The sequence below is a fragment of the Leptinotarsa decemlineata genome, unplaced genomic scaffold (assembly GCF_025532065.1).
Source record: "Leptinotarsa decemlineata unplaced genomic scaffold, Ldec_3_MD MMD2_P_RNA_scaffold_5, whole genome shotgun sequence".
Lineage (NCBI taxonomy): Eukaryota > Metazoa > Arthropoda > Insecta > Coleoptera > Chrysomelidae > Leptinotarsa > Leptinotarsa decemlineata.
The window spans coordinates 18,067,358-18,092,737 of record NW_027412532.1 but is presented as its reverse complement, the minus strand read 5'-3'; the positions used below and the strand labels follow the sequence as shown (position 1 = coordinate 18,092,737).

At 33.8% G+C, this 25,380-nt stretch overlaps 1 protein-coding gene and 1 long non-coding RNA gene across 2 annotated transcripts in view; both read right to left on the bottom strand.

The window, feature by feature from the left end:
- LOC141479991 (uncharacterized) overlaps window positions 1-25,380 on the bottom strand; it is a 489,980-nt gene that overhangs the window by 52,815 nt on the left and 411,785 nt on the right. The gene's annotated exons all lie outside the window — the stretch shown is intronic.
- Window positions 10,294-11,298, bottom strand: LOC141479989 (uncharacterized). The gene is made up of 3 exons (XM_074169654.1): window positions 10,870-11,298; window positions 10,589-10,810; window positions 10,294-10,531 (listed from the first exon to the last, which is right to left on the bottom strand). Exons 1-3 carry the CDS (start codon window positions 11,038-11,040, stop codon window positions 10,499-10,501), a joined length of 426 nt encoding a protein of 141 aa, XP_074025755.1. The 5' UTR covers window positions 11,041-11,298; the 3' UTR covers window positions 10,294-10,498.

Here is a 25,380-nt window from a genome sequence, read left to right as displayed (position 1 = left end):
TCATTATGAGATCAAGGTCACGAAGTACACGAGAAATTCTAAAATGAAAAACTACGATAAAAAATAATCGAGTTGTTTTGTTCAACCGAACTATAACAAATAAATGATATTTTCATCTTTTTTGTCTAATATAATTTTACTACATGAGGAAAATATTGCATTACACACAAGAGAATATCAATCATCTCGTTGACACACCAAACTAATAACCAACCCCCCCATACTGATTTTGTTGCAAACGACCCTATCGTTTTACGAATAAAATGAAATGAAGTTTTCATTGTTTGACTTTGAGTTAAGCTTGACCTGTCTCAACTTGATGATTGATAATCCTTAGCGACATCAAGAACATGGTTCGTTGATTTATTTTTGTATGAATATACTCGTATACACCGATAAGCAAAATGTTTGTAATTTGTAGATCATTTGTCATTTATAACTGATGAATGTAGACATTGAACATAATGCCATTATTATTGTGAAAATATAAAATATAAGACACTTACCGAAAGATGAATTCAAACTCTACTGTATTTCAAGAGGAAAATAGGAATTAAACTTGTTTTTATACCACTTATATAAGTGGCAGGGCCGGACTTAAGGGAAGCGAAAACTGGCCAACTCCCGCCAAACACTCATTTCCCACTAAATTGGTGAAGCGGAAAAAGGAAAGCGAAGATAAGTGAAAGTACTCGCATGACCCATAAATAGTCATCACTCGAAGATGATTGTGGATACTAATAATCGAAACGTCGTGAAGTAGCTTGGCTTGGAATCTCTTAACTCTTCATTTATATTTTTTGATTTATATGTTTTGTTCGATTGTTTCATTATTTTTCCTTGTATTTTATTTCACTATCATTCCATTTCATGTGTTTTTGATTAATATAATTGTTATTTTCAGCTATTAATTTTTAATTCTTCTTTTTTATCAGACACGGAAGTCCGAACCAATGAAATTCATCATGAAACATTGTTAATCACCTCCAAACATAAAGTAGTTTTGAACAACTAAGCAAAAAATTAGGAGATTCCATTTCGGGGCCTTCAAACTTCAAAATCACTGACAAGTGGTATAAAAACATAGGAAGTTTCAATTCTCATATTTCATGATGACACGTGTTTCAATCACCAAGTGATCATCTTCAAGAGGAAGATTAAACTACATCTAGATAAATAGTAGCATAGTAGCATGAATATAATGATGGATATAAAAGTGAATCGAATATGACATTGGAAATGACAATCAGTCATCATGACAGGCCTAGCATTTAACCAGGACAGTTTCTTATCATGAATCTTATCAGTAGTAATAATAAACAAAGATATTTGTGAAATCAATTTGAAACGGATATGAGATAAAACAAACTAAAAAGTGTGTACATTCGAAGTTGAAAATGAAACTTCGAAACTGTTCAGTACTTTGTACAAGAAATAAAGTATGATTTTCATTGCGTTTATAATTCCTATATAAATCGTAAAGAAAACATGCAAACTTAAATAAAACCAAGTCATTTTATGAGTACACGAATCAAAATAACAAAAGCGCAAGGTATATAAATCATTGTTTCATTTTCATTAATTATTTTTATAGCGAGCACTCCAGTTCATTGTTAGTAGCAATCCTTATCTTACTTTGAATACAGTAAAAAACTAATCAAGACACGTAAGGTAGAAAATAATAAACAAAAGAGTTGGAAAGCTTTTTTCACTTGATCGTCTGAAGTGTTTCATTGTGTTGACGTAACGAATGGAGGCGGCGGTCAGTTTTCAGCAAATGCTTTCCTACAATGTCGGAAAAGTACATTTATATAAGTTGCCCTACAAAACGCTACAATACATGAAAATTGCCAACATTCTAGAGAAGTACTCCGAAATATTGTGAAAAAGTAGACAAGCAAGTAAATTGCACTCAAGGGGGCATTGTCTCTATTAGAAATTTTACAATTAAATGAAAATACAAGTAGGTTATGTTCTATTTTCATGACTGCTAAGACTTATTACTCAGTGATACACTCATTTATTCAAAACGTATTCATTTATCATATTTCCTTTGATTTGATAAACATCATTTGAAAATTTGAGGACACCATTTCTTCGAAAACATAGCTAGACATTATCATCAATATCAAATGAGAACACCGTGAAATTAGTATATAATCCGAGAATCAATAAAAATCCTATTCGCTATATTTTACTCCATATGTTCACTATTTTTTTAAACCTCGTTTACATTTTTCAACTAAGTTTAATAACCACGAAAATATGAAAATTTGAGAAACGTGTATTGCGAAATGTTTCCATTATTAAATTAATGATAGCTCCTGTCGGCATTATCTCAGCATCCACAAGTCATTTTCGGCTTTTAATTATAAATCCACACAGATTACTATTATTTTTTACTAACAATAAAAAAAATTAAGTCTTGGGAACATTGGGGAAATATGTTCCCATTTCACAAAAGTATTAGTGGAATTCTTTATTCAATATCTGATTTTTGGCCAAAACCTAATCGACCGAACGACTTTATAGAGAATCTGGTTTGACTATAACCGGAGTTTAAACCCAACACCAAACCGTTATTTTAACACCTCGACACGTGTTTCGATCACCAACTGATCGTCTTCAAGATGAAGATTAAACTAAATATACATATAATGTTTATATGTTTATATCATAGAAATCTCTGCTAGGTACCTGCGTCTTAATTGTCCTAAATCAATTTTGCAATGTTGTCTTATCTACTAGTCTTAAATTAATTCTACAATGTGGCCTTGTAATAGTCAGGTATATCTGATAATTGAAATACAACAAGCTATACAGTATACTATTAGGTATTGGTCCACCATCATTATTCATAATATTATTATGTTTACTTATTTCTACACTCTCGTAGGCATCTAGATGCCTGTTGTTGCTAACTTGTCTAGGTAGGTAGGTCTGAAGTGAGTGGGTCTATTCGACCCTCCACCGCAACCCATAAGAGTTTATTGTGGCTCACACCTATTCACACTCGGCCAAATAAACCCAGCTTCTTAACGAAGCCGATTAGTTTGTATGATGAGTGGTCTTTCAGGTCAGATGGTGAGAGTACGGATCTGCCGAACTCACAGAATCTGTTTCAGTCCCCAGCGGGGCAGGCACAAAGTATACGCTCTGCAGTTTCATCATTTTCCAGACAGAGGCGACACACACTGTCTTCCGACAGTCCAAGTCTCTGCATTTGATGATTCAAATGACAGTGACCAGTAAGAAGGCCTGTTAGACATCGTAGTTCATCCCTACTGTAGTCCAACAACAGTTTGGAATCAAGCTTCGAAGGGTGAATAAACGCCTTGGAGTGAGCCAATGCTGGAAGATTCTGCCAGAAGTCCATAACTCTTCTTGCCATCCAGGTGCTAAGTGTTTGTTTGGCAAAGCCCAAAGCGATGCCAATGACAGGTTCTGGTCCAATGAAGCTGCTTGCAACACGCTAACTTGTCTAACTAATCTTAGTAAAATAAAGCCTATGGAATGCTTTTGTTGCAAAATATGATGGTAAGGAATTCGAAAAAGTCTGGAATTCACAAAATTAAAAGTAAGGACTGCTATGCAAAATATTATGGACAGACTAAAAGATCTATTGAAATGAGATAAAAGGAACACTAGGACACCTAAAATACGAAAGACCAGAAAAATCAGCAGTCGATGTGTTGAAATAACGGTTTCGTGTAGGGATAAAACTCCAATTATATTCACTACTACACCAAATATTCCCAACAGTGCATCACAAGAATCTGGTTCATTTGATATCAGAAACTTTTTCGAAGAGTAAATCTCGATATATTATCTGTTGTTTTTACTCCTCTTTTCAGACGATATTCGTCTCGACGGGAGCTGAAAACTCCATGACAAATATCGCCTTGCTCGAGCGGCTGATGAATATTTCGATTTCCAGTTTTTCACACTGAACGAGATGATCACAATTCTGTCACCGAGTTGGAACCCGTCCAGCAAAATGCCCATGAGAAAGCCGCAGAGATGACTTCACTCCTGCGGCAACATAAGGATAAGATAATGCATGGGGTCTTCATCAACAACATTGAAGACCTCAACATATCTGTCTTTTCTGTTCTCAGGTCGAGTAGACTGAAGTCGGAAACTGAGCGGTTCATGATGGCCTGCCAGGATGATATCTTCAATATCTTAGTCTCCCAAAGTCGCGTGATGGGTTTAGAAGTTTCTGACACAAGGTGCAGGACCCACCACGAGGTGCTTGAGATCCAAATGCGGTCTTAGTCTATATCCATTAACATAATGCGGTCCTAAGAGTTCTGAATGAGATCATCAAATAGACTTCTACTTGTATTGTTTCGAACAATGAAATGAACAATGAAAGATTGTACCAAAAAACTGGTGCTTTACCTTGATATTAACAACATTTGTCACCGGGTCACTTGTAGACACTTGCGTTGAAAAAATACCTAAATATGTGACTATTCTCATTAGATCAAATTACAAGTTGAAATATAGTGTGGGGAATACAAATAAATCAACCCCGAAATTTGTGAACAAAGATAATTAGAATTAGCGCTCAGGTAATTATTTCAACATTCGCGCAATTTCACAAAACAGAACTCATTTTCCAGCCCATAGTCACGATCAAACTGAGCCAAACTTTCCCGAAGCCGCCAAACTTTCTTCTCGAAGCCAATATATCACAAAGAAAACCTAAAGGCTTTTGTGTTCTATTCCGAAATGAATATAAACTATAGGCGAGTACAAGAAGTTGGTATTCTGTAATGAATATAGAGTGCTGTTGAGAGGACGATATATTTTCTGGTATCCTTTCATATGCCCTCGAAACGGATAAACTAGATAAAAACTCAGATTATGTCGAGGACCGTAAATCATTCCGGAATATTAAGTATGCAGTCGTCAAAGAGAGAGAGAGAGCGATGAGTATACTTCCTGTGTTGAACCATACTGGCTCTTTTATATCCCAATGAAAAATGATGAACGAACCCATAAAATGATAACTTTATGAGGTAATTGATATACTCTTCACAGTCAGTATCTTGGTTATGATGGTTTTGAGCGGAAACATCGTAGAAACTTCAACGATTAAGGAATTTCCTTTGACATAAAAAATATTTTCGTTTGATGAAATAGAAAACTTGATGTGCATGGAAAAATGCTGGCACAAGTGTATTATATCTGAGAGCGACTATTTTGAAGGGGACAGAATAAAAATTGATGAAAGATAAATATTTTTTGGAAAAATGAGAATTCATCTTATTTTTTGAATGGAGATTCCAAAAAAATTTCAATCAAAACTAAGTCTTTGGGAATCAATTTAAAAAAATCTTTGACTATTGGAAGAAGGATATATTTTGGATTATTATACAACAACGATAAAAATAAAAACAACAATAAAAATAAATTAATTGGCGCTCCGGAGCGACTTCATTGATCCAGTGGCGCATTTGCTTTTTCAGCTGCAGGAAAACCCGGCACCACATCATCTGAAGATCTTGATCTACCAATGTCCTCTCTCTAATAAAAGAAAATGTAGGGTGTGTCAAGAGGCACCAATAGATTCAACGCATCGCCAGAACTCTTCGTGACACGACTGTCGTCAAACTTAAACCAGTCCGTTTCGTCTTTGACCAAGGCGTAATAATGACCAAATTCAACGCCAGAACCACAGTGAACAATGACTGCATGAATATTATAATAGTGGTCTGCTAGATTGAAATGTTCATCTATTTCGAACCTCAGATATACTTGTTTCCTTATAACAGTCAGTTAGTTTGGAAAAAGGATCTGTTATATGACAATTTTTTAAGCTAGTAGGCAATACTCTCTTCGAGCCAATCATATATAAATAAATTCAGAATTCTGCATTGTTTCAATTATTTTCAATTGCATGTGAGCCTTGAGAAGTTACCTGCTTCAAAATATGTTCTCAAATGTGGAACGTTATCACTGAATTGACAGTTTTATAATTTTTAGCAAAAAACGAACGAAACAAGAATAAAACATGAACTTGGGAAGTGAAAATGAGTGTTTCCACCAGAAATTTGAAAGGTGGCAAAAAGTGATATTTTTCGAAAGTTCATCAATTATATTTCATGCCAAACTAATTCGTATGCATCTTTTGTACAACATGGGACTTGCAAATCAGAGTTCTGGATTCAATTTCCACTAAGGAACGGTAGTTACTAATTTTTTTCTTGAAACCCAATTTCCAAATTATATGAAATTGAATAATATTTGATAAATGATTTTTCAGCTGATTCGTGTTATGAAACTCAATGTTGCTACTTTTATTCGACATATCCTTCGCAAATGAATTCAATGTTGAAATATTCCTGCTTGTCATAGGGAAAGTGAAGTTTGTTTGGAGGTGGTTGACAATGTTTCGTGGTACATTTTATTAGTTCAGACTTCCATTGTCTAATAGGCCATTGAAAATTCGCATTGCCGAGTACAAGAAACACACACAGCGAGGAGAAACCAGCAAATCAGGAATAGCAGAGCATGTTTAGACTCATCAACATAACATCAAGTGGTCTCAAGCTGAAATCATCCACAAGGAGGAACACTGGTTTAGAAGAAAATTCAAAGAAGCCGCATATATGTTGTCCAACAATGCATTTAGCCAAGTTAATAATTTTTTTAACTTTCATCTCGTGTTAATATTTCACATTTTTTACTTTTTGGTTGTTGCTTGTATTTTATTTCACTGTAATTTCAGTTGTTTTGCTTGATATTAAAAATTTCAAATCAAATTATATCATATTGCATAAAGTATTCTGTAAGTATTCTGCTCGCGGAAAAGACTCATTACTCCCTCGTATGATTTGCATTCGACTCATGTTGAGTTACTTCATTCTAATGAGTAAATACCACATTTATCGCTCGTTGGATAGTAGATTATTATTTTACGTTTATTTCTGTTGTTTTTCCATCAACTAGCTATCGTCCCCTTCCACGAACGACAACCTTCAGAGATCGAAATTTGTACGAGCTGGGGATTAACGAGGTCTCATTTGTTTTTTAAATTGTGTTCTTATTAATATATATTTTGAGATATATCTGTAGGAAATTGCATTGTTTCTTTAAACATATATCATATAAACGGGTCAAATTAGTATATTATTCAATGAGCAAGAAATATGGCCATTATTCGTAAAAATGAAGTTTGTCGTTTATTACTCTTTCTAGCGAATACCAACCATTGCTCGTCAGTTGAATAGTGTGATTTTTCTATGACTTATGTCATCAATATTTTAAACAAGATTACTTTGTGGATGATATTATGAATAATAGTAATATCATTGAACAGTTTGTACACTGGACAGTTTACAAAACCGCAACACATGTTTTACTCTACAAATCATTGAATGTCATGATGGGATGCAGTCACAAAGTTGATTGTATTCTGATTTATTTATCTTTGAAACATATCTACAGATTGCATTGTTTCGGTACTCATGTTCAAGAATTTACCTTCTGGGTATAAATGTATATTATATATCGAGAAAGAAGTCGAATAATGTATTTATAATAATCTATTATTATATATTCAAAAATCTGTTACTCTAGTGTGAAGTCCTCAATAAAAATGAAATTATATTATAATTAGTTCACCTTCAAACAAAACCACCTCCAAAGAAAATGTTGAATCACCTAAAATGAGGTGGACATTGAAACTGAACAATAATACTATACTGTTGTAAATCATGTCCGAAAGAAAATAACGCCGGCCGCCACTGTAGCCATAAACCAGGCGGACGTGGTTAACAGCGCGAGAATGTACGATGATTCCCCGCCACCCTAGAAGCAGCGAGAATAATGCTGCCGACTTCGGCGGAACTTTGGCGAAATTTCAACAACATTTGATTACGATATTGGAAGGCTACCCACGAGGATATCGACACAGTCAAGTGGAAGCTACAGTGCGGTACGCTGAGTGATCTAGTGAGGCGATAGACATTCAAATAATAGTTTGAGTTTTATTTGAAGTGTTTGTTGTATTTGAAGTGAAATAAAGTTAAGTTTCATTATTACAGTATAGTCATATTACAGTATAGTCAATTATTGGTTAACCCACGGTGAAAAACGAAACAGTACCTTTTCTTTGACTTTTAACATAAATATTTTGAAAAATAAATTTAGTTTTGAAGGATATTCTGAACGAGAGTTTGTTCAAAATGTGTTTTTCGACAACCAGCTGTGCCCTCTCAGAAGTCGAGAATTATGCCAGCTGAGGATCAAAGAGGTCTTGTCTTTTAGCATGCGATTGCAAGCAAGTGATACTAACATTATTAAATTTCATAACAAAAAGCTTTCATCGATTGGAATATATCTATAATCATATTTCGAACAATTCTCATGAAGGAAATACTTTTTGTTATTAAAATTGATGGTGAACAGTTGCACATCATAACAGATGGTATCAAAGATTCTACATTCACATTCGTATTTCCATTACGGTTGTTTCTTCGAATTTAAATTTTTTCTGCAGTAACATTTTTATTTTTCATCGAATCATCTCCATATCATTTCGCCACAGATGTTGACTTCCATTCCCCATGCCTCTTTAAAGCAGTGATGTCTCCACATCCACTCTCAGGGTGGCAGAGGATCTTCGAAACGTTTGCCCGTTCTGGATTTGAAAGTTTCAAAGATGTTGCGATCTGTTGAGCCTTAGTTTCGAATTTATTGTTTTCAATTATTTCATTGGCGAATATACCTTTCTGATAAATTCATAAAAAATGAATCTTTCAATACATTACAAGGTCGCAGTTTAATACATTCAATTCACATATAATAAAAATGCTTGTTTCGGTAAACTTCCCAATTATTTTTGCTGATCGAATACCTTTCAAGTCCCCTGCTATTTTCATTGAGTGCCGTTGACGACAAGCTTCCACATCCTTATTTCATTATCTAGTGATGAACTTTTGGAAAATATCAATTTCTCACCTCTGTTGCAAGATAGATTTCGTCAAGTGTTTTGTTAATTTCATCTTGAGGGAGAGTTTAGGCCTCTTTCGGTATATAACCACCGGATATGAGTTTCGGAAACGTAGGTAATTTTGAGTAACGTTCTATATAAATGACCTGGTTGATGAGAATTGTCGAATAGAACTGGCCGATACTTGATGAAAATCCATATTAAAAACTCATTAATACTATAAACGGTTTTACAAAATTCCGCGGCACATTGTTTGCTATACAATAGCTTTCTCAAGCGTTAATAATAAGTTATTTTTGAATTACACTATTTTATACACATACCAACTACTTATTTGCCTACTTTCTAATGAATGAATCTATCTGAAAAGGTCAGATATAAATTCATTAACTGAATGAATGAATTAAATTTACAAAAATACAGTAATTGTACTTAACTTTTCTCGCCTGGAAATAAACAGATTTAATAATGGTGACTTATTCAGTTCAATTTGATCTTTCATTAGATATTGGCAGTCTTTAAATACGTTTGAATACGATTAAGCTGGACTGAATGATTCGCCATTATTAAATGTCTTTATATCCTGGTAAGAAAAGTGAAGTACAATTACAGTATTCTCGGAAATTTAAGGTATTCATTTATTTTATGAATTGATACCCGACCTTTGCAGGTAGATTCATTCATTAGAAAGTATGCGAACAAGTAGGTGATATGTTAGAGTATAAAATAGAGTAATTTAGAAGTAACTTATTATTATAGCTTCAGAAAGCTATTGTATAGCGAAACACGTGTAGCAGTTGCTCTAAAACCTTTTATAGTGAAAATCATACAATATACTGTATCAATGAGTTTTGATGAGAATTGTACTTCTCAACATTGAATAACGTGTCCAAGGCGGGGATGATTACTTTTTTTCAGGTAATTCGGGAAAATATGCTAGAAATACGTTTTTCGAAAACGAATCCCTATTCTTGTTCTTTCGTCAATCAATGAAAATTCATATTTTTTTTTATTCATTTCGTAACAGGCCTGCAGTCGTAATTTTAACCACATCACTAATTTCAAGAGGGATGCACTCGTTTTTTCTTTCCGAATCCAAAAGAACTATACTTTTTAAAACAAGAATTATAAGCTATATAGTATTTGAATTGAGAATCAATGACAAAGAAAACCATATAAATGGGAGCATTAAGCATTTTATTTCTGACCGGGATATTATAAGCTTATATCGTCATAGTTACGCTATCAATAAAGAGGGTCATAACTCCCTTGGGACATTATAGATTTTATAATTCCCTCTACCTTTCACAAGTAAAAATAAATAGAAATGAAAACTGAACCATATTTTATTTATTCACGTCATTACAAATAATAAATGTACAATTTTGAAATGTTCCCTGAAAATTACTTCCGCCACTGGAAACAATTTCTTCTTTTGTATGGCTGGAGCTTCTGTTCACTACAGTCGAGGTACCTGCCTCTTCTGATGACAAAGTAGACAACATACGCGCCGTTTTATTTCTCAATTCGATGCTATCCTCCAAAATAACCCATAATCAAAACAACCTATAACAACAAAAAGGAAATAAATACACACAAAAAGGAAAATAAGAAAAAAATTACCTTATGCAATAAATGAATATCATTAGGAGCGTCCTTTAGGAATCTGATAACATCTTTAGGAGATAAAACAGCAGACTTTTTCGGCTTATAACTCTTACTCTTCCGTTTCAAAAAAGCCTGTAGTTCATTGAACTTGGTGATATCTCGTTTCTCATGTATAGTCACCATCGATTTTAGCATTGACCATTTAGTCCATAAAGAATTCGGACTATACGTTTCTGACTGAAACGAATAAACACAATTACTACCAAATCTACCGAAAAACATAGAAAATTCCTTACCAGTTCTTGAAAATATGCCAGAAATACAGTTTCAGTGACATCTTTTGGCATAACATTTTTCCGTGTCAGCCAGTCCAGATATATCTTGTATTCTTTTTGGTATACGGCTTCACTTTTCGATGGAATTAATGATTCTCTTGCTTGTTCAGCTTTTTTCAAAATATCCTCCATTATATTTGGGGTAGAAAATACGTTTTCACCGCAAACACAGCTTGATAACAAAGTTCTGTTTATAAACAAGTAACATAGCAACAACCTAGCAACAAGAAAACTCTACTATAATCAACGGTACCTGATTCAAATACACCGGGAAGGTAATGTATTGGTACATTTTTCCGTTTCAAAAATGAACAAAATTTTATTGAAATCGGTCAGAAATAAAATTATCTATGTACCACGGGAATTAATGAGCCTTAATAACCTCAGGCAATTGCTGTCCCTCGGGCCAGTGGCCCTCGGGACGCAAACTTTGCCATCGGTAATTAAGGCCCTCCTAATTCCCTTGATACATAAATAACTATAATACCCCGTTTATCGGCCCTCTATCGTTTAACAAGTCTACATAAGTCAAAGTGGTGTCATGAACAGGTGGTCTATAGAAAAGGAATTCAAATGACGATGGAGGGAATTATCTCCACGATTAATTCGTCGGCAACAGTCTACTGGACGTGATCACAATAACAACTCGACGAATGCAAGCAAAACATTTCATATAAACACCTTGGAAGAGCACACCTGTTCAGGTGGCATACACCTACCGATCGATATACACGCGGCGCCGTCATGTCGAGTATCGTACGTCGAGGGTAAAGCTCAATTGCACATATGAAGTTAGAAAATTCCGAGGACACAAAGTTTATTCGGTTAAAATGTGTGCAAATCAATTATTTCACTGAGCAAATTACTCAAGAGTGTGTGTGAGATAAACTACCGAGATCACAGGATCAGGAAATGCGTGCATGGGATTGCAAGCATTTTGATCACTTTGATATATGTTTAGACTATTTCTAGAAAAACAGAACACTTATTTATTCAAACTCAAAAATTTTATTTTCAGAAGTCAAATTTTAGGATATATGTTCGTTTCAATCGGTTGAACAAGTATAGTGCATTCAATCGTTGTAAAACTCTATGAAAACTACCTAAGCTGCATTTATAAACTTACTCACAGTATGATGATCTTAGTCAAGATCATAAAAATATATTGTTTTCTGGGTATATAAACAGAGCTGAGTCAATAGAAAATCTGCTGAAATGTTATAAAAGGCAAACTAAGTTCATCCCGAACAGTTAAGTCGAAATATAAACCACTGAAGAGTCCAATTTGTTAGTAACTTGTCGTACTCATGAAATTCACCTTTGAATTGAAAAGATTCAACACACAGGTATGGTAGCAGAGTTTTATAAAAAGGATCAGAGAAAAAAAGAATTGTACTCGTTCAAGTTGATGAACTAAACCGCACAGCTTTGATGTACTGCTGAAATTAATATTCTTTCAACGTTACTAGTTTTTTGGTGTCTTTCTAGTAGAAATTATTTTATAGATGAGAATAATATTCTAGATATTCCCAACCTCATAATTTTTCAAAATCCCATATCACTGCTCATTGAGTATTTTTACAGAATTCTTAGAGATCCATCAAATATGTATATGAATATATCCATTTCTTTTCAATTCAAAGAAGAGTACTGATAAACTTCTCGAATTGAAATGTAGTTTCATAATCCCCATTATGATAATAGAATCCATTTCCGTCATATCCTGTCTCACTGACCTCAATAACAAAATAGTAATCAATTAAAAAGTTTTTGATTTGACTTTTAATGATTCTCCAATTTTGATAAAAGTAAAGGAAATGAGAATAACTTACCGATAATGATTATAACTCGCATGAAAAATTCATGCATGGCTCAATAATTACCTATAAACAAGTATCTATATTCTTCTTCATACCGTTCTCAATAGTCACGAAATGAAATAACGGGAGGAAAAATATAGTGATATTGCGTTCAAACCACCTTCATCGGTGACCATAGGCTGAATTTTCATCATAACTATCACTCATTTCATTCTGTGAATCAGAAGAGATCGAGCTACATACTAGCAACCTTAGCAACTAAGATGAAACACCAATTCCTTAGACTTTGTTCGAAGAAGACGGTAAATTCAGAGTGCTTGTTACGGTCGAAATCATGAATTTTCGCTATGTCTACTCGCAGAAGCTGTTTCTCTGTCTATTTGTCCTCTTGAATTACTCGGTGGTATTTAAATTGGTTCTGAGGATAAATGTATCATGGAACTGAATGTGTCATAGACGTATGGTTGACTCATGTCAGAGAAAGAGTAACTTTTTTCTACTGGATGTGTTGGTGTGTCATAGCGAATTATAACTCTTCTGTTTGGAAAAGTATCATCGAACACTGAGCTCTTGATAATTCAATAGTATTATTTATTCTACATTGATGAAAATTAGTATGGTTTCAAAGTGAAAGCTATCACAGTACGAAATAAATCATGTATAGACACATACATAGGTATACATGAAATTGTGACGGTTTTTACCGAGACCGGAACACATGTTTATAATACCTTCATCAAGCAGCATCATGTCTGCTTGAGGTTGCTATTGTATTGCTAAATACGTGTCGCGATTTTGTATTAGTTATTTTGCAATACATTAATATGGATTTTCATCAAGTATCAGCAAGTTTTATCCAATATTCATATAAACATTTTCAGCAACTATTGAAAATAGATGAATTCATCAGGAACACATTGAAAAAGAACTGAATTGTTGGGGACACGACAAATATCCAATATTTTGAGGTAATGAAAATTATTATAGGTTTTAGAAATGTGCCATGCATTTTTACGTAATCTTTAAAAAACAACGGAATTCTTCTGTCGTTTGATGTATTATTATGAATAAATTTATGTTTAATCTTCGCTTGAAATCTTAAAATTAGTGGGGGAGCATCAGTAAACTGGTAAGTCAAAAATGTTATTAATGTATCTCTGCTAAAAGTTTCTTTTCTGGATATATGAAAATCAACTTCTTTTTCATCTAGACAGAAATATATCAGAAAAAAATGAAGTCGTCGTTGAATCTCCTTATTTTGAATATTATTTTTGAAGGAAGACATTGTTCGTGAATTTTCTTTTAGTCGTGTTAAATTCTATAGTGGATTGTATTCTTGAGTTCTTCGTCAATATTAAATAGACAACTTTCAAAATGTGGCATAACAACTGTTTCATTAACATAATGACAAAAAAAACTAAAAAAAGATTCTTAGCGACTAGTTTCATTATTGAAGCACATCTGTATGCAAAGACCGAATGAAACAGAGGAACGACCATTTGATTTCATAATCCACAAATTCTGTGCATTGAGTATGTTCCCCGCAATTTCGTGATATAGTTCAACACCAACATCCCCCATCAAATTAGCCCGTATGTAATAAAAGCACAACACCTGCCTGTTTGTGTGATGTAACGTAACAGAGGAAGTCAACCATTATTAATGCAAAAATAATCGTTTTGTATGTTATACTCTACCTGTTTCGGAACAAATTAATTTTAACAAAGGCAGGAGTTTTCAGAACGTGCTATTGATAAATGTCCATCACATCAAACCAGTAAAGTTCAAACTGTTAGTAAAACTTCCACGAAAAGGTATAACACCTTGATTTAATTTATTTTCAGTGTCAAGAGGGCTCGTTATGATGACGCAAAGCAAGTGATTAGGTTATTGTACATATCTATGCTGTTTTGATAGTTTCATAGAAACGTTTACGAAATTACATTTTACTCATGCTAAATATAAGGAGAGTTCCATGTTGATATATAGAGATATACGAAAGTAACCGAATAGTTTTTCGGAAAAGTAAGTAATTTTGGTTAAGAGGGTTCTTCTTCAGAAATGCAATTCCGACTAAGAAGTACGTCAAATGGAAAGGAAATAGAAAGGTATAAGTATTCAAAAAATGTAAGACTGGAGAACGATAGATTTTGTTTTTCTACCAAACTGAGGAAACGAAAACATACTCAGGCATATATCTAAAATAGAAATATGGAATTTCAAAAATGTGATCCTATCCCTTCTGAATGAAATAAGTCAATTCTCCCGTTCATGAAATTCAGTTGTTGAACTGATACAGTAAACTGGAAAACGGTTTTACTTCATATGAGGAAATAATAATGATAATAATTATCATTGTTTATTTCCTCAGGATAAATACAAATTATTTAGGACACGTCAATAAATACAAATACGAAATGACTGTGAATACACAAATATCTATTAGCATGATAATAGTTTTCAGTTAAAATCAATTCACTGTTAGTGTAGAAATTATTTCACAGAATAACTATCGGAGTTGTCTCTTAAAATTCAATATATTGTTTTCTCCAACATGCACAGGTAAACAATTATAAATTTTCAGTCCTAAAATATCAGGTGAGTTGGCACTGACTTTGCATCCGGCTATGGAAAAAACTATTTTGTCTTGATTTTATGTACCTCACTAGTACTTATGAAATCCTCCTTATTCTTCAAAATGTAAATACATATTTCATATAAAAAGAGGCTATCCAAAGTTAAAATGTTTAAAAATCTCACAGAAAAAGTTGGTATATGATACCAGCCTCCCTTCGAAATTCGTTTAATTTTTAATTACTTTAGTATTTGGAAATGCTAACAAATTGTTTTTTTCCATTTCGAAAGTTAATTTCAGATTGTTTATTTTTTGGAATGGAAGTAATAATATCATCAACATATCTTATGGAAAAAGGTAATGAAAATGAAAGCTTTCCAGTGCATATATTTTGAAGATATGTTATGACCAAGTCTGCACAAATGGGTGATTTTGATCATTCATTTATTCTAGATGTTCTACCATATTTATCCAAAAGATTTTTTGGGCGAAATGACACATATCCTCAACTGCGGTAGTGTTAACACTAGAAGGGATGTTGATGGCCTTGATACTGCATATTTCAATTTGATAAGTAGAATACCTGTATAATTTCTTCTTTTTTCATTCTTTTTCTACCTGTCATTGATAAAAAACAGACACCACCTTATCAGAATCACAGACAAAGCCATTCGTTTGTTTCATGTCGTTTCGTGTTGGTGTTGTCTCGAAAATTTGGTTGTTGCAAAGTTTTTTATTCTTTATTATGTATCTAATATGTCTAATGGTTTTCAAAATAGTTATGTAATTGACACGAAGAAACTACTTTTCGGTAATAATCGTATAAGTTTTGTGGGAAGTATGTTCACGCAAATTCATTGATATAGAGCCCTGAAGAAGATATCAATAAAATTCGAAACGTCGCTAAGAACACAATTGTTGAAAAAAAAACGATCCTGTCACCCAACCAACCTTTCTTCAGAAAAATTATTGGATTACTGATTGGATTAACTGATTGAAAAAATATTTTAATGGGAGGTGTTTCAGGCAGATTTCCTTCATGCTATCACAACTAACTCGTCCAAGAGCCTATCGAACTACTCTACACAAAAAGTCATTATCTTGAACTTTTAGCTCTTGTACCACCTCCATCTTGGCTCTTGACGTCTCGAGAAAGTTAACTGTTGAAAAAACATGAACTGCTAATGAGTACCAATCTATTTTACATATCACATCTCACAATATGCCAGAATATCATGAAATGCAATTCCGACAACAACCCATAACGGCCTGCAGAAATAATGAAGACACAAACGGAAGAATACAATATCATCAAATCGCAATCCCGTCCTGCCACTCACACTCGAGCGACGACTAATGCCTACTGAAATAATACCGACGTAGTCAACAGCGATGTCTTCCTGGGGGAGCGAAAAGCCATCAAACGACAGACAATCGGAATACGGAATCCTGCTCATTCACTCCCTGAATGAATAAACTCGTTGCTTTATTTATCCGTTCCTACGTCAATTTGCCATGTCGTCCCAACTCGAGCGCTATTCGAGGATGGAGTAGTCGCAGAAAATAAATTTTCTGTGGAAAGTGCATTCGACTCGTAGCCGGCATTCTACGAAAGCAGGATGAGTTAATGTCATCGTTACATCTTCGTTCAAGTATTATTCCTTTCATGGATTTCTGGTGCTGCTTTCTAGATCCCAATGAAGCAAGCTTTGTTTATTATAAAGACATTCGGAGTCATTCTCCTATCCATCCGAGTTAAATGCGAGATGAATGTTTCCGGGCTTCTGTCTTTTTTATTGCGATTTATGAATGAGACCAAGAGTTTTGGAGTAGAAAATGGACAGAGTTTATGATTCAACTATAATTGTTCAAGGGTTACTCATTAGCGTAGATTGGAATATAATAACGTTGGTAAACGGTTGGCAGTTGAGTATCTTTTATATTTTCATGAAATGTCAAGTTGTGGAACACTCAAGTATCAGTATAACGAGGGCTGAGTGAATGGAAAGTATGTCTACTCGTTATAATTTAGTTTGAGCTGGTTTGAGATGGCCATTAGAGAATTGCCTAACACAAAAATGGTTTCAGGAAAGACAAACTGACCCCTATTCAATTACGATTTTCATCTTCACGCGGTTACTTCGTGATCCAGAAAGGTAACAAAACGAAAGCTACTACAGTTCTAAGAAGAGCAGAAATGGACCATCTGGTATTTCTGACTGTCATCGTGAACTTCCAATGAAAAAACAGTCTGCAAAAATTAAAGTTTCAGACACAACTCTGAAGGCTCGAAGTACTTGTGATATATTTCTTTAAATGAAGTTTGTGGAGATCAAATCGTAAGGTGTAGTAACGGTCGAACCAATCAGGAAAAAAACAAGTACTTTCACTGAGTTCATGTTTATCGTCTCAAGTAACAGACAGACTGAACCGTTGACAGAGAGCGTGCTAAAAATGGCGAGAAAACTGATATCAACGAACATTTAGGCATTACGGATCACTGTCCTTGCTTTCTGAAATGAAAAAGTTCCAACACGGATTCAGAGTCGAAATAGGCAAACACTCAAATTATCACAAGTAAATCTTCATGATTCGAAAGTGGCAACAAGTGTTCTTGGAATGTGTTTTGAAGAAAACTTAGCATGCCCTAGACAAATCAAGCACCATATAAACAGTCGTTCATGAAATCGTATGTTGCTAAAAAGTATAAATAGGTATACCTTCTAGAGTATTTTTGTGATACCAATGCAAACAGGGAATGCGAAGTATCTCTAATCATTAACATTCAGTATGAACGTTTAATTCAAGGTGTCCGTTGGAATAGTACCTAAAGCATAATATGACCAACAAATGAATCAACCAATCAACTTCTACCTATTTCCGACACTTGTGATGCACTATTTGAAACCTTTGGTGTAGTAATGAATATTACTGGAGTTTTTCCCCAACACCGAATCGTTATTTTCAACACTCGATACGTGTTTCGATTACCAAGTGATCATCTTCAAGAGGAAGATTAAACTGGAAAAACTTGTAAGGCTAACCCTATTTATGCTATACAGGTATACCATACAAGTTTATCACCCATACAGGTATACCCCACCTTTGGTGTCTTAAATTAATTTTACAATTTGCCTCAACTATTAATTTTAGATATGTCGTTATGTAATGTCTAAATGTTTTAGCTAAATCTAAATTTATTTTTACAATGTGACCTTATGAAATAGTCAGTAAATCTAATATTATTTCAACAAGCTATATAGTATGCTATTTGTTATTGCTCCGTCATCGTTATTCATAATATTATTATGTTTTCTTATTTCTACACTCTCCTAGGCATCTAGTTACCTGTTGTTGTTAACTTGTCTAACTAATCTTAATGATCTTAATAATCTTGCGAAATATGATGGGCGACTTGGTCTTTTGTATGATTTGTTTTAAAAACCACCTTCATACCTAGTTCCTTGAAAAACTTTCCAAAGTTCTTCTTGTATTGGTGGTATGGAACTGAGATATATTTATCTTCATCTTCAGAAAGAAACCAATATAAATATATCTCAGTTCCATATCACCAATACACGAAGAACTTTGGAAAGATTTTCAAGGAACTAGGTATAGTATACAATATAACTTGTTAAAATAATATTATATTTAGTGACTATGACATAAGGACATAAATAAATTTAGATAGGCAATATTGTGAAATTACTTTTTAATATAGTTTGAAAATGGTTTTATATATAGCCATAATATTTAGACATTACATAAGGATATATGTGAGATACGTGAGAGATAAGGCAAATTGTAAAATTAATTTGAGACATGAAAGGTAGGGTATACCTGTATGTGTGGTATACCTGTATGGTATACCTGTATGGTAAGCCTGTATAGTATAAATAGGGTTAGCCTTGCAAGTTTTTCCAGTTTATTCTTCCTCTTGAAGATGATCACTTGGTGATCGAAACACGTGTCGAGGTGTTAAAAATTGCGATTTGGTGTTGGGGAAAAAACTACATTTATATTTATTTCCGATACCACCATAATTTTCGTATATTTATAGAGGATGTTTGTCCCAACAAGCCAATTAGTTGTCTAATCATTCGAGGAGTTGAACTCTTGATATTATTGTGAGTTTAAAACCAAAAAAGCCAGTTGACAATTCAAACTGCAACTTCATTTCCACTATCCAGTACTGAAAGAACTTTCATGAGTATATTTTTCTGTAAAATAAAATGTTTATTTTATCAAAGGATGGATATTGGAGAACGCAAACTATTTTTTTCATAAGATGTGTTTCTCCCTATTGATGATTTCAGTTACGAACTTTCGGAATGAAACATGCTTTGCTGATATCTATTTGCTGCTTTGCAGAACGCAACTTTTTTGCAGTCCTTTTTGTTGTTTGGTGGCTCGATTTTGTTGAGGCTGCTAGGAAAAGGTGTACACTGATTATAACGTTTTCTCTTTATCGTTGGGCACTTGCCGTCTTCTGGCTAATGTATGTAAGTTCTGTGTCAAGATTTTTCTTTATGTTCCAGAGATCAAATGTACTACCAATTAGGGTTTTAACGTTACCTTTCCTGATTCGAAATATTGGTGGTGATTGGATTTATGATTCAGGTACGTTATGATTCAGGTTCTGCGGGTAGATGTTTTTCATTTATTATCGGTCGTTTTCAGAAATATTCAGGAATTAAAAACATATAAGACGTCATTCCTAAACCTTGAATTTCGATGATGCCACGATTCCCTATTCACTTCAATGAAAATCACCATATATTCTCAAAAGGTCTGTACACTCAATATATTAAGCATATTATATAAACCGTTGGTCTGTCGAACAACATATCAATGAACGCCTCTAGCCTTCATTTTTGATCGAATACATTTCCTCTTATTCTCCTCTGGTAGATTCGAGTCATTCTGCCATCCGCCATCATTTATTATAATCCCTAAGCAAGTTATATACAAAGTTGTTGTTTGTTTCTGTTCTAGGAATACATAATCAAATAAGGAGGTAAACGGATTGGTCGGATACAAATTCCTGTTTTGATGCTATATTGTTTGCGTTTAATCTACTCAAGGGGATATGTAGCAATTACGAGTTTGAAGTCGTCGTGTTTACATAAACGTTGGCCAGAAGCTGTAAAACCATCCTATGTTTTAGAATAATCTAAATAAATATGATGGTATTGTTTCGCGAAATCTTGACAACTGAAAAGAATCAATCATGTTTCCAGTTATAAATACATAAATAGTAATCTGTATGATATGAAATAAAAAGCTTTTTCCATGGGAAAGTAATCCTGCTAAGTCGACATAGGTCGAGAGCCCATGTTGACTGCACCTGCGATATGTCATGAATTATGACGAGTCCATCCTTAACAATTATATTCACATTTATCAAGGTAAAAACGGCTGAGAAAATGTGTCTCATTAGAGTCATTACGCCGGAAAATATTTTTTTAATTAATTCGGATGCTACGGAAACAGTCATCAAATAAAAGGAGACCTCTCTGCGCAGAAAAATATAATGGAAATAAATACACATTTATTCCAAAGAGGTCTCAACGGTGATTCTGTCGGGATTTTCGTAATGGAAATTAGTTGTTTTGCAAACATGATATGAACCTGTTGGGGAAAATAACACGAGGTAAATAGACAGTGATATTTAAATGAATACATTGTAGAACCAACAGACAAAAATCCAGTAATCCATTTGGATTTTTACACATGTTTTTTTCCTGATTAATTCGGCCGTTACTAGAAGAAGATCCATAGTAATTACCTAAACTACACCTTACGATTTGGTCTCCACAATATGGAATTCACAGGTGTGCAATTTTTGTCTATTGATAATGAAAAGTATACAGTGCATTTCATTCAAACTGAGTCACCTTGAATAACTTTTGATACGATGATTTTCAGGAAAAATAAGAAACACGTCAACAATAGTATACATTTTGACATATTCACATTTGATGTTATTTCCCCTATCGCACGCCCAGAGTATGTTAGCATTTTTTTTAAATGGATCACCTTATATTGTTTCGCATTATCAGATGCTCCATGATAAGCACATTTCAATAAAGTATAAAACATAATATGGTCTGAACCTTATGGTTGTTCGGGAGCTACAAATTATTTGAGTTGAAAACGAGCCAGTCTGAATCACTTTTGGAAAAATAAAAAACACTTCAACAATAGTATACAGGGGGACACATTTTGACACATTCGTTCTAGAGATATGGAAGCAATAAATAAGAAAAAGAAATTTTTTATTTATTCTTGAATCAAAATCTGATGAGTGGACAATGAGAAGAAAAAAAATTTTTGTAGTAAATATTCAAAAATGTTTTCACCAACTTCCATACAATGGTACTCCATTGCCGCCCTCACATGGTTGAGAATCTTGGGAGTTACTTCTCTATAATGCCTCATGATATTCTCTATCGAACGTTCTAATGTTGTTGATTCTATCTCATATACTTCAGACTTCAAATGACGCCATAAAAAGAAATCTACAGGAGTGGTCATTATGTAGGATATCTCCTACCAATCGAGCGACCAGGAAAATGATCATGCAAAAATTATCGCACTGGAGCTACATAATGAGGAGGTGCACCATCCTGCTGAACAACTATTTTGTTTTTGAATAAATTCATATCCTCCTCAATTACCCTATTGATGGACAGTATTATTCGATTCTCCAACATATCCAAATATTAATCACTAGTCAAATTATCATCGATAAAAAAGGTTCTATGATGTAGGCATTTGAAATTACTGCCCAAACATTCAGTTTTTGAGGTCGTCGAGTATGAACTTGACGGTATAAATGAGGATTCGTATCACTCCAATATCTACAATTTTGCCGATTCACCTCTCCATTCTAATCAAACGTACATTCATTCGAAAAACAAATTCTATACAAGAAATTCTGATGCATGTTGATTTGTTCAGTGAGACTTCCACAAAAATCGATACGTCTATCGAAATCATCTTCGTTCAATTCATGAACTAGTCTAAACTCATATGGATGAAATTTGTACTTATGAAGTATCCTGAAAACATTAGTACGACTGATTTCTGATTCTCGAGATAAGGTATCTTCATTCTCTATTAAAAAATGTTATCGCTTTCAAATTTATTGCAACAATCAAGATAAAATTAAGTTAAATTATGTGATTACCGAAATTCTCGATAAAATACACAAAAACCAAAAAGTAATGCAAAACGTAATGAAATGTAGAATACGAAAAAGAACTATGAATGTTAGAGAGGTAAATGTTTAAAATGCTCACCGCGAACGTTCAAACGTAATTTATTGACAGTGAATGTGGAGAAAACACATATTTTACCATTTGCATCTTACGAATCAAGTTTGCCAGATACAAAAAAATATGTTTGGAGAACCAAGATGTGAAACTGACAAAATCAGTGAAGTATGTAGGGATCTTCATAGATTCCTTCTTGAAATGGGATATTCAAATCGAAAATCTTAAAAAGAAAGTAAGATCAATCTTTTATAAATTCTATTTATGTCGTCAAATACTTAATGTCACTAAGCTCAAGATCATATACATATTTTGCTTTGGTCGAATCTCTGCTAGGTTATGGAATTATTGGGTGGGGCGGCGTTAGAAGGATTCACCTCCAACAGTTGGAAGTAGTCCAAAAAACATTTCTTAAAATAATGTCATCCAAAAAAAGACTTTTCCAAGCGATCAGTTATTCAAAGATCTGGCTGTTATGGGTATCCGACAATTATGTGTCAAACATTGTGTTAATTTCGTTATGAATAACCCAATTTATTTTGAAAGGATAACTTTTTCGTATATAGCACCCAAGATATACAATGCATTGCCAGAAAACATTAGAATTAATAACAATAAAATCAGATTCAAGAAAGATGTGAAAAAGTGGATTTTCGGAACGGATAGAAACTTTTCATATAATGATAGACACTTCATGAGGGAAAAGGGGGTGGAAGTATTTTGGAACTGCAAATAAATTATTATTATTGAATGTAGTGGGTGCCCGTCTACTCGATGTATGTGGGTTTTTCTCAAACTCAAGCTCCACATCTAATTTGAGTTCATCACTCATTGTATTGGCAGCTGCTTTTTTATACGCCCCACATGACCAAGCTCACGAAACTGCTTCTCTATTTTGCTTATTGTTCCTTGAGATATGGGCGGTAAATTAGGAAATTTCTCATAACTTAGGCGATCTACTTCCTGTTGTGTTCGGGTTTCATCTCCGTAACCAATCATTTGGAAAACTGTTATTTATGCATTTCCGTTAATTTAACCACTTGTCAGACTTGAAGTCTGACAAGTGAAGAATTTTAAACTTAAATTAAAATACTGACAAATAATGTGGTAATATACAAAACAAGTTGACAAGGCGTTTCAAACTAACGCTACCTCGGAAATTATTTACAGTTTTTTAAAGGATACCACCTGAAAAAAACATTGCTATGGTTTTCGCTTACTTTCTTATTATCAATACCTCAACATTTTTCCGTTGAAGTATGTCAAATTATAATTTAAATTTGACGTGTCACGGGATTTTGTTGAAATATGTACCGTAACCGAAATAATGAATTCATTTCATTTGGATTTTACACACTGTATGTATACGATATAACCTGAACGTCTTGTTGAACTACCGTTTGACCTCATTAGTGAAGCTCGACTAACAGCAATCCTGTCCGAAATGAGTTATTTCGATTAAACAAACAATTTCTATTCATACCCTCATCTCGTAAACCGCAGCAAACGTCTTCGGTATCTGAAGCAACCCACTCGAGTGAAATGTAACTGCATAGTGAATTAGTCAAATACGTGCAGCTTTGTACTCTCGTACCAACAAGACAATTCCGGACTCCCTCATTACTGTCTAATTACCCCTGTTTACCCCATATCACAGCGGTCGAGGTGTGTTTATTTTCCTCTGTTTCGTGGTAAACTGATTTACTCGTATTTCCGGCTTATTCAGCTTTTTAATTGATCCGGCCGGATGGTTCGAAACAAGAGATCTGAACCCCCTTTACCGGAGAAAAAATTCAAGTAGTTTCGATTTTCCGAGTCCCGCTTTAGAATTCAAAGAATAGATTGTTCGTGTGATTTGGCTTCAATATTCCAAATGCTTTCACTGATCATAGTAGCCTCGTTATTTTTTAAAATGGATTTCATATACAAGGTGTTCATTAAACATGCGGCAAACAAATTAAGGGACTTTTACTTGGACTACTCTAACGATATTTTGTCCTCTGATGATTTTTGAAAGGGCGCTTTGTTTCAAAGATACGGAGCGAAAAAGAATTTTGATAATAACAATTTATTATAAAAAATTACATGTACTGTTTCTTAATCTTCAAGAACTTTTGAAAATGCGTACCTTCCCGCTCGAATGCAAGAATCCAATTTTCTTCTCATCGGCTCTTTAAAAACACCAGGATCGTTTTTGATTGCGTTGAACTGAGCAAATTGAATGTCTGCAGGCGTTTGTAGTAATCGGAATGTTGTTGATAGGTACCATCAGAATTGTTAGCCTTATTACTCGGTAGGTCCAGTGTAGTAAGCCATAATTTTATTTCGGCTACTTCAATAATTACCAAAATTATTATTGTCGAAATTCTTTTTCGCCCCGTATCTTCGAAACAAATCATGAAAGAACAAAACATCCTCAGAATAGTCCAAGAAATACTTCCTTAATTTTTTGCCGCTTATTAAATGAACACTTAACACCCTGTATAAAGGTGAAAATTGAAATTGAAAAATGAAAATTTAAGTAACATTTGAAAACATAAAAACAGAGAAATGAAAGTAAAAAGAAATCTACTCTTGGAAAGCTTTTTTTTCAGTATGATTGACGATTCAGGAATAGAATGAATGGGAAACCCTCAGGAATACCGAAGAAGGTAGTGAAATTCAAAAATAACAGAACTAAATGAATTAACTTCGGGGAATGAGTTTTGGTACTACTACAAGACCCAAAGTATAAGAAATTGGAAAAGGTACGACTTGACACACATTCAAGAAAATGACATCACTGAGACTTGGAATTGAG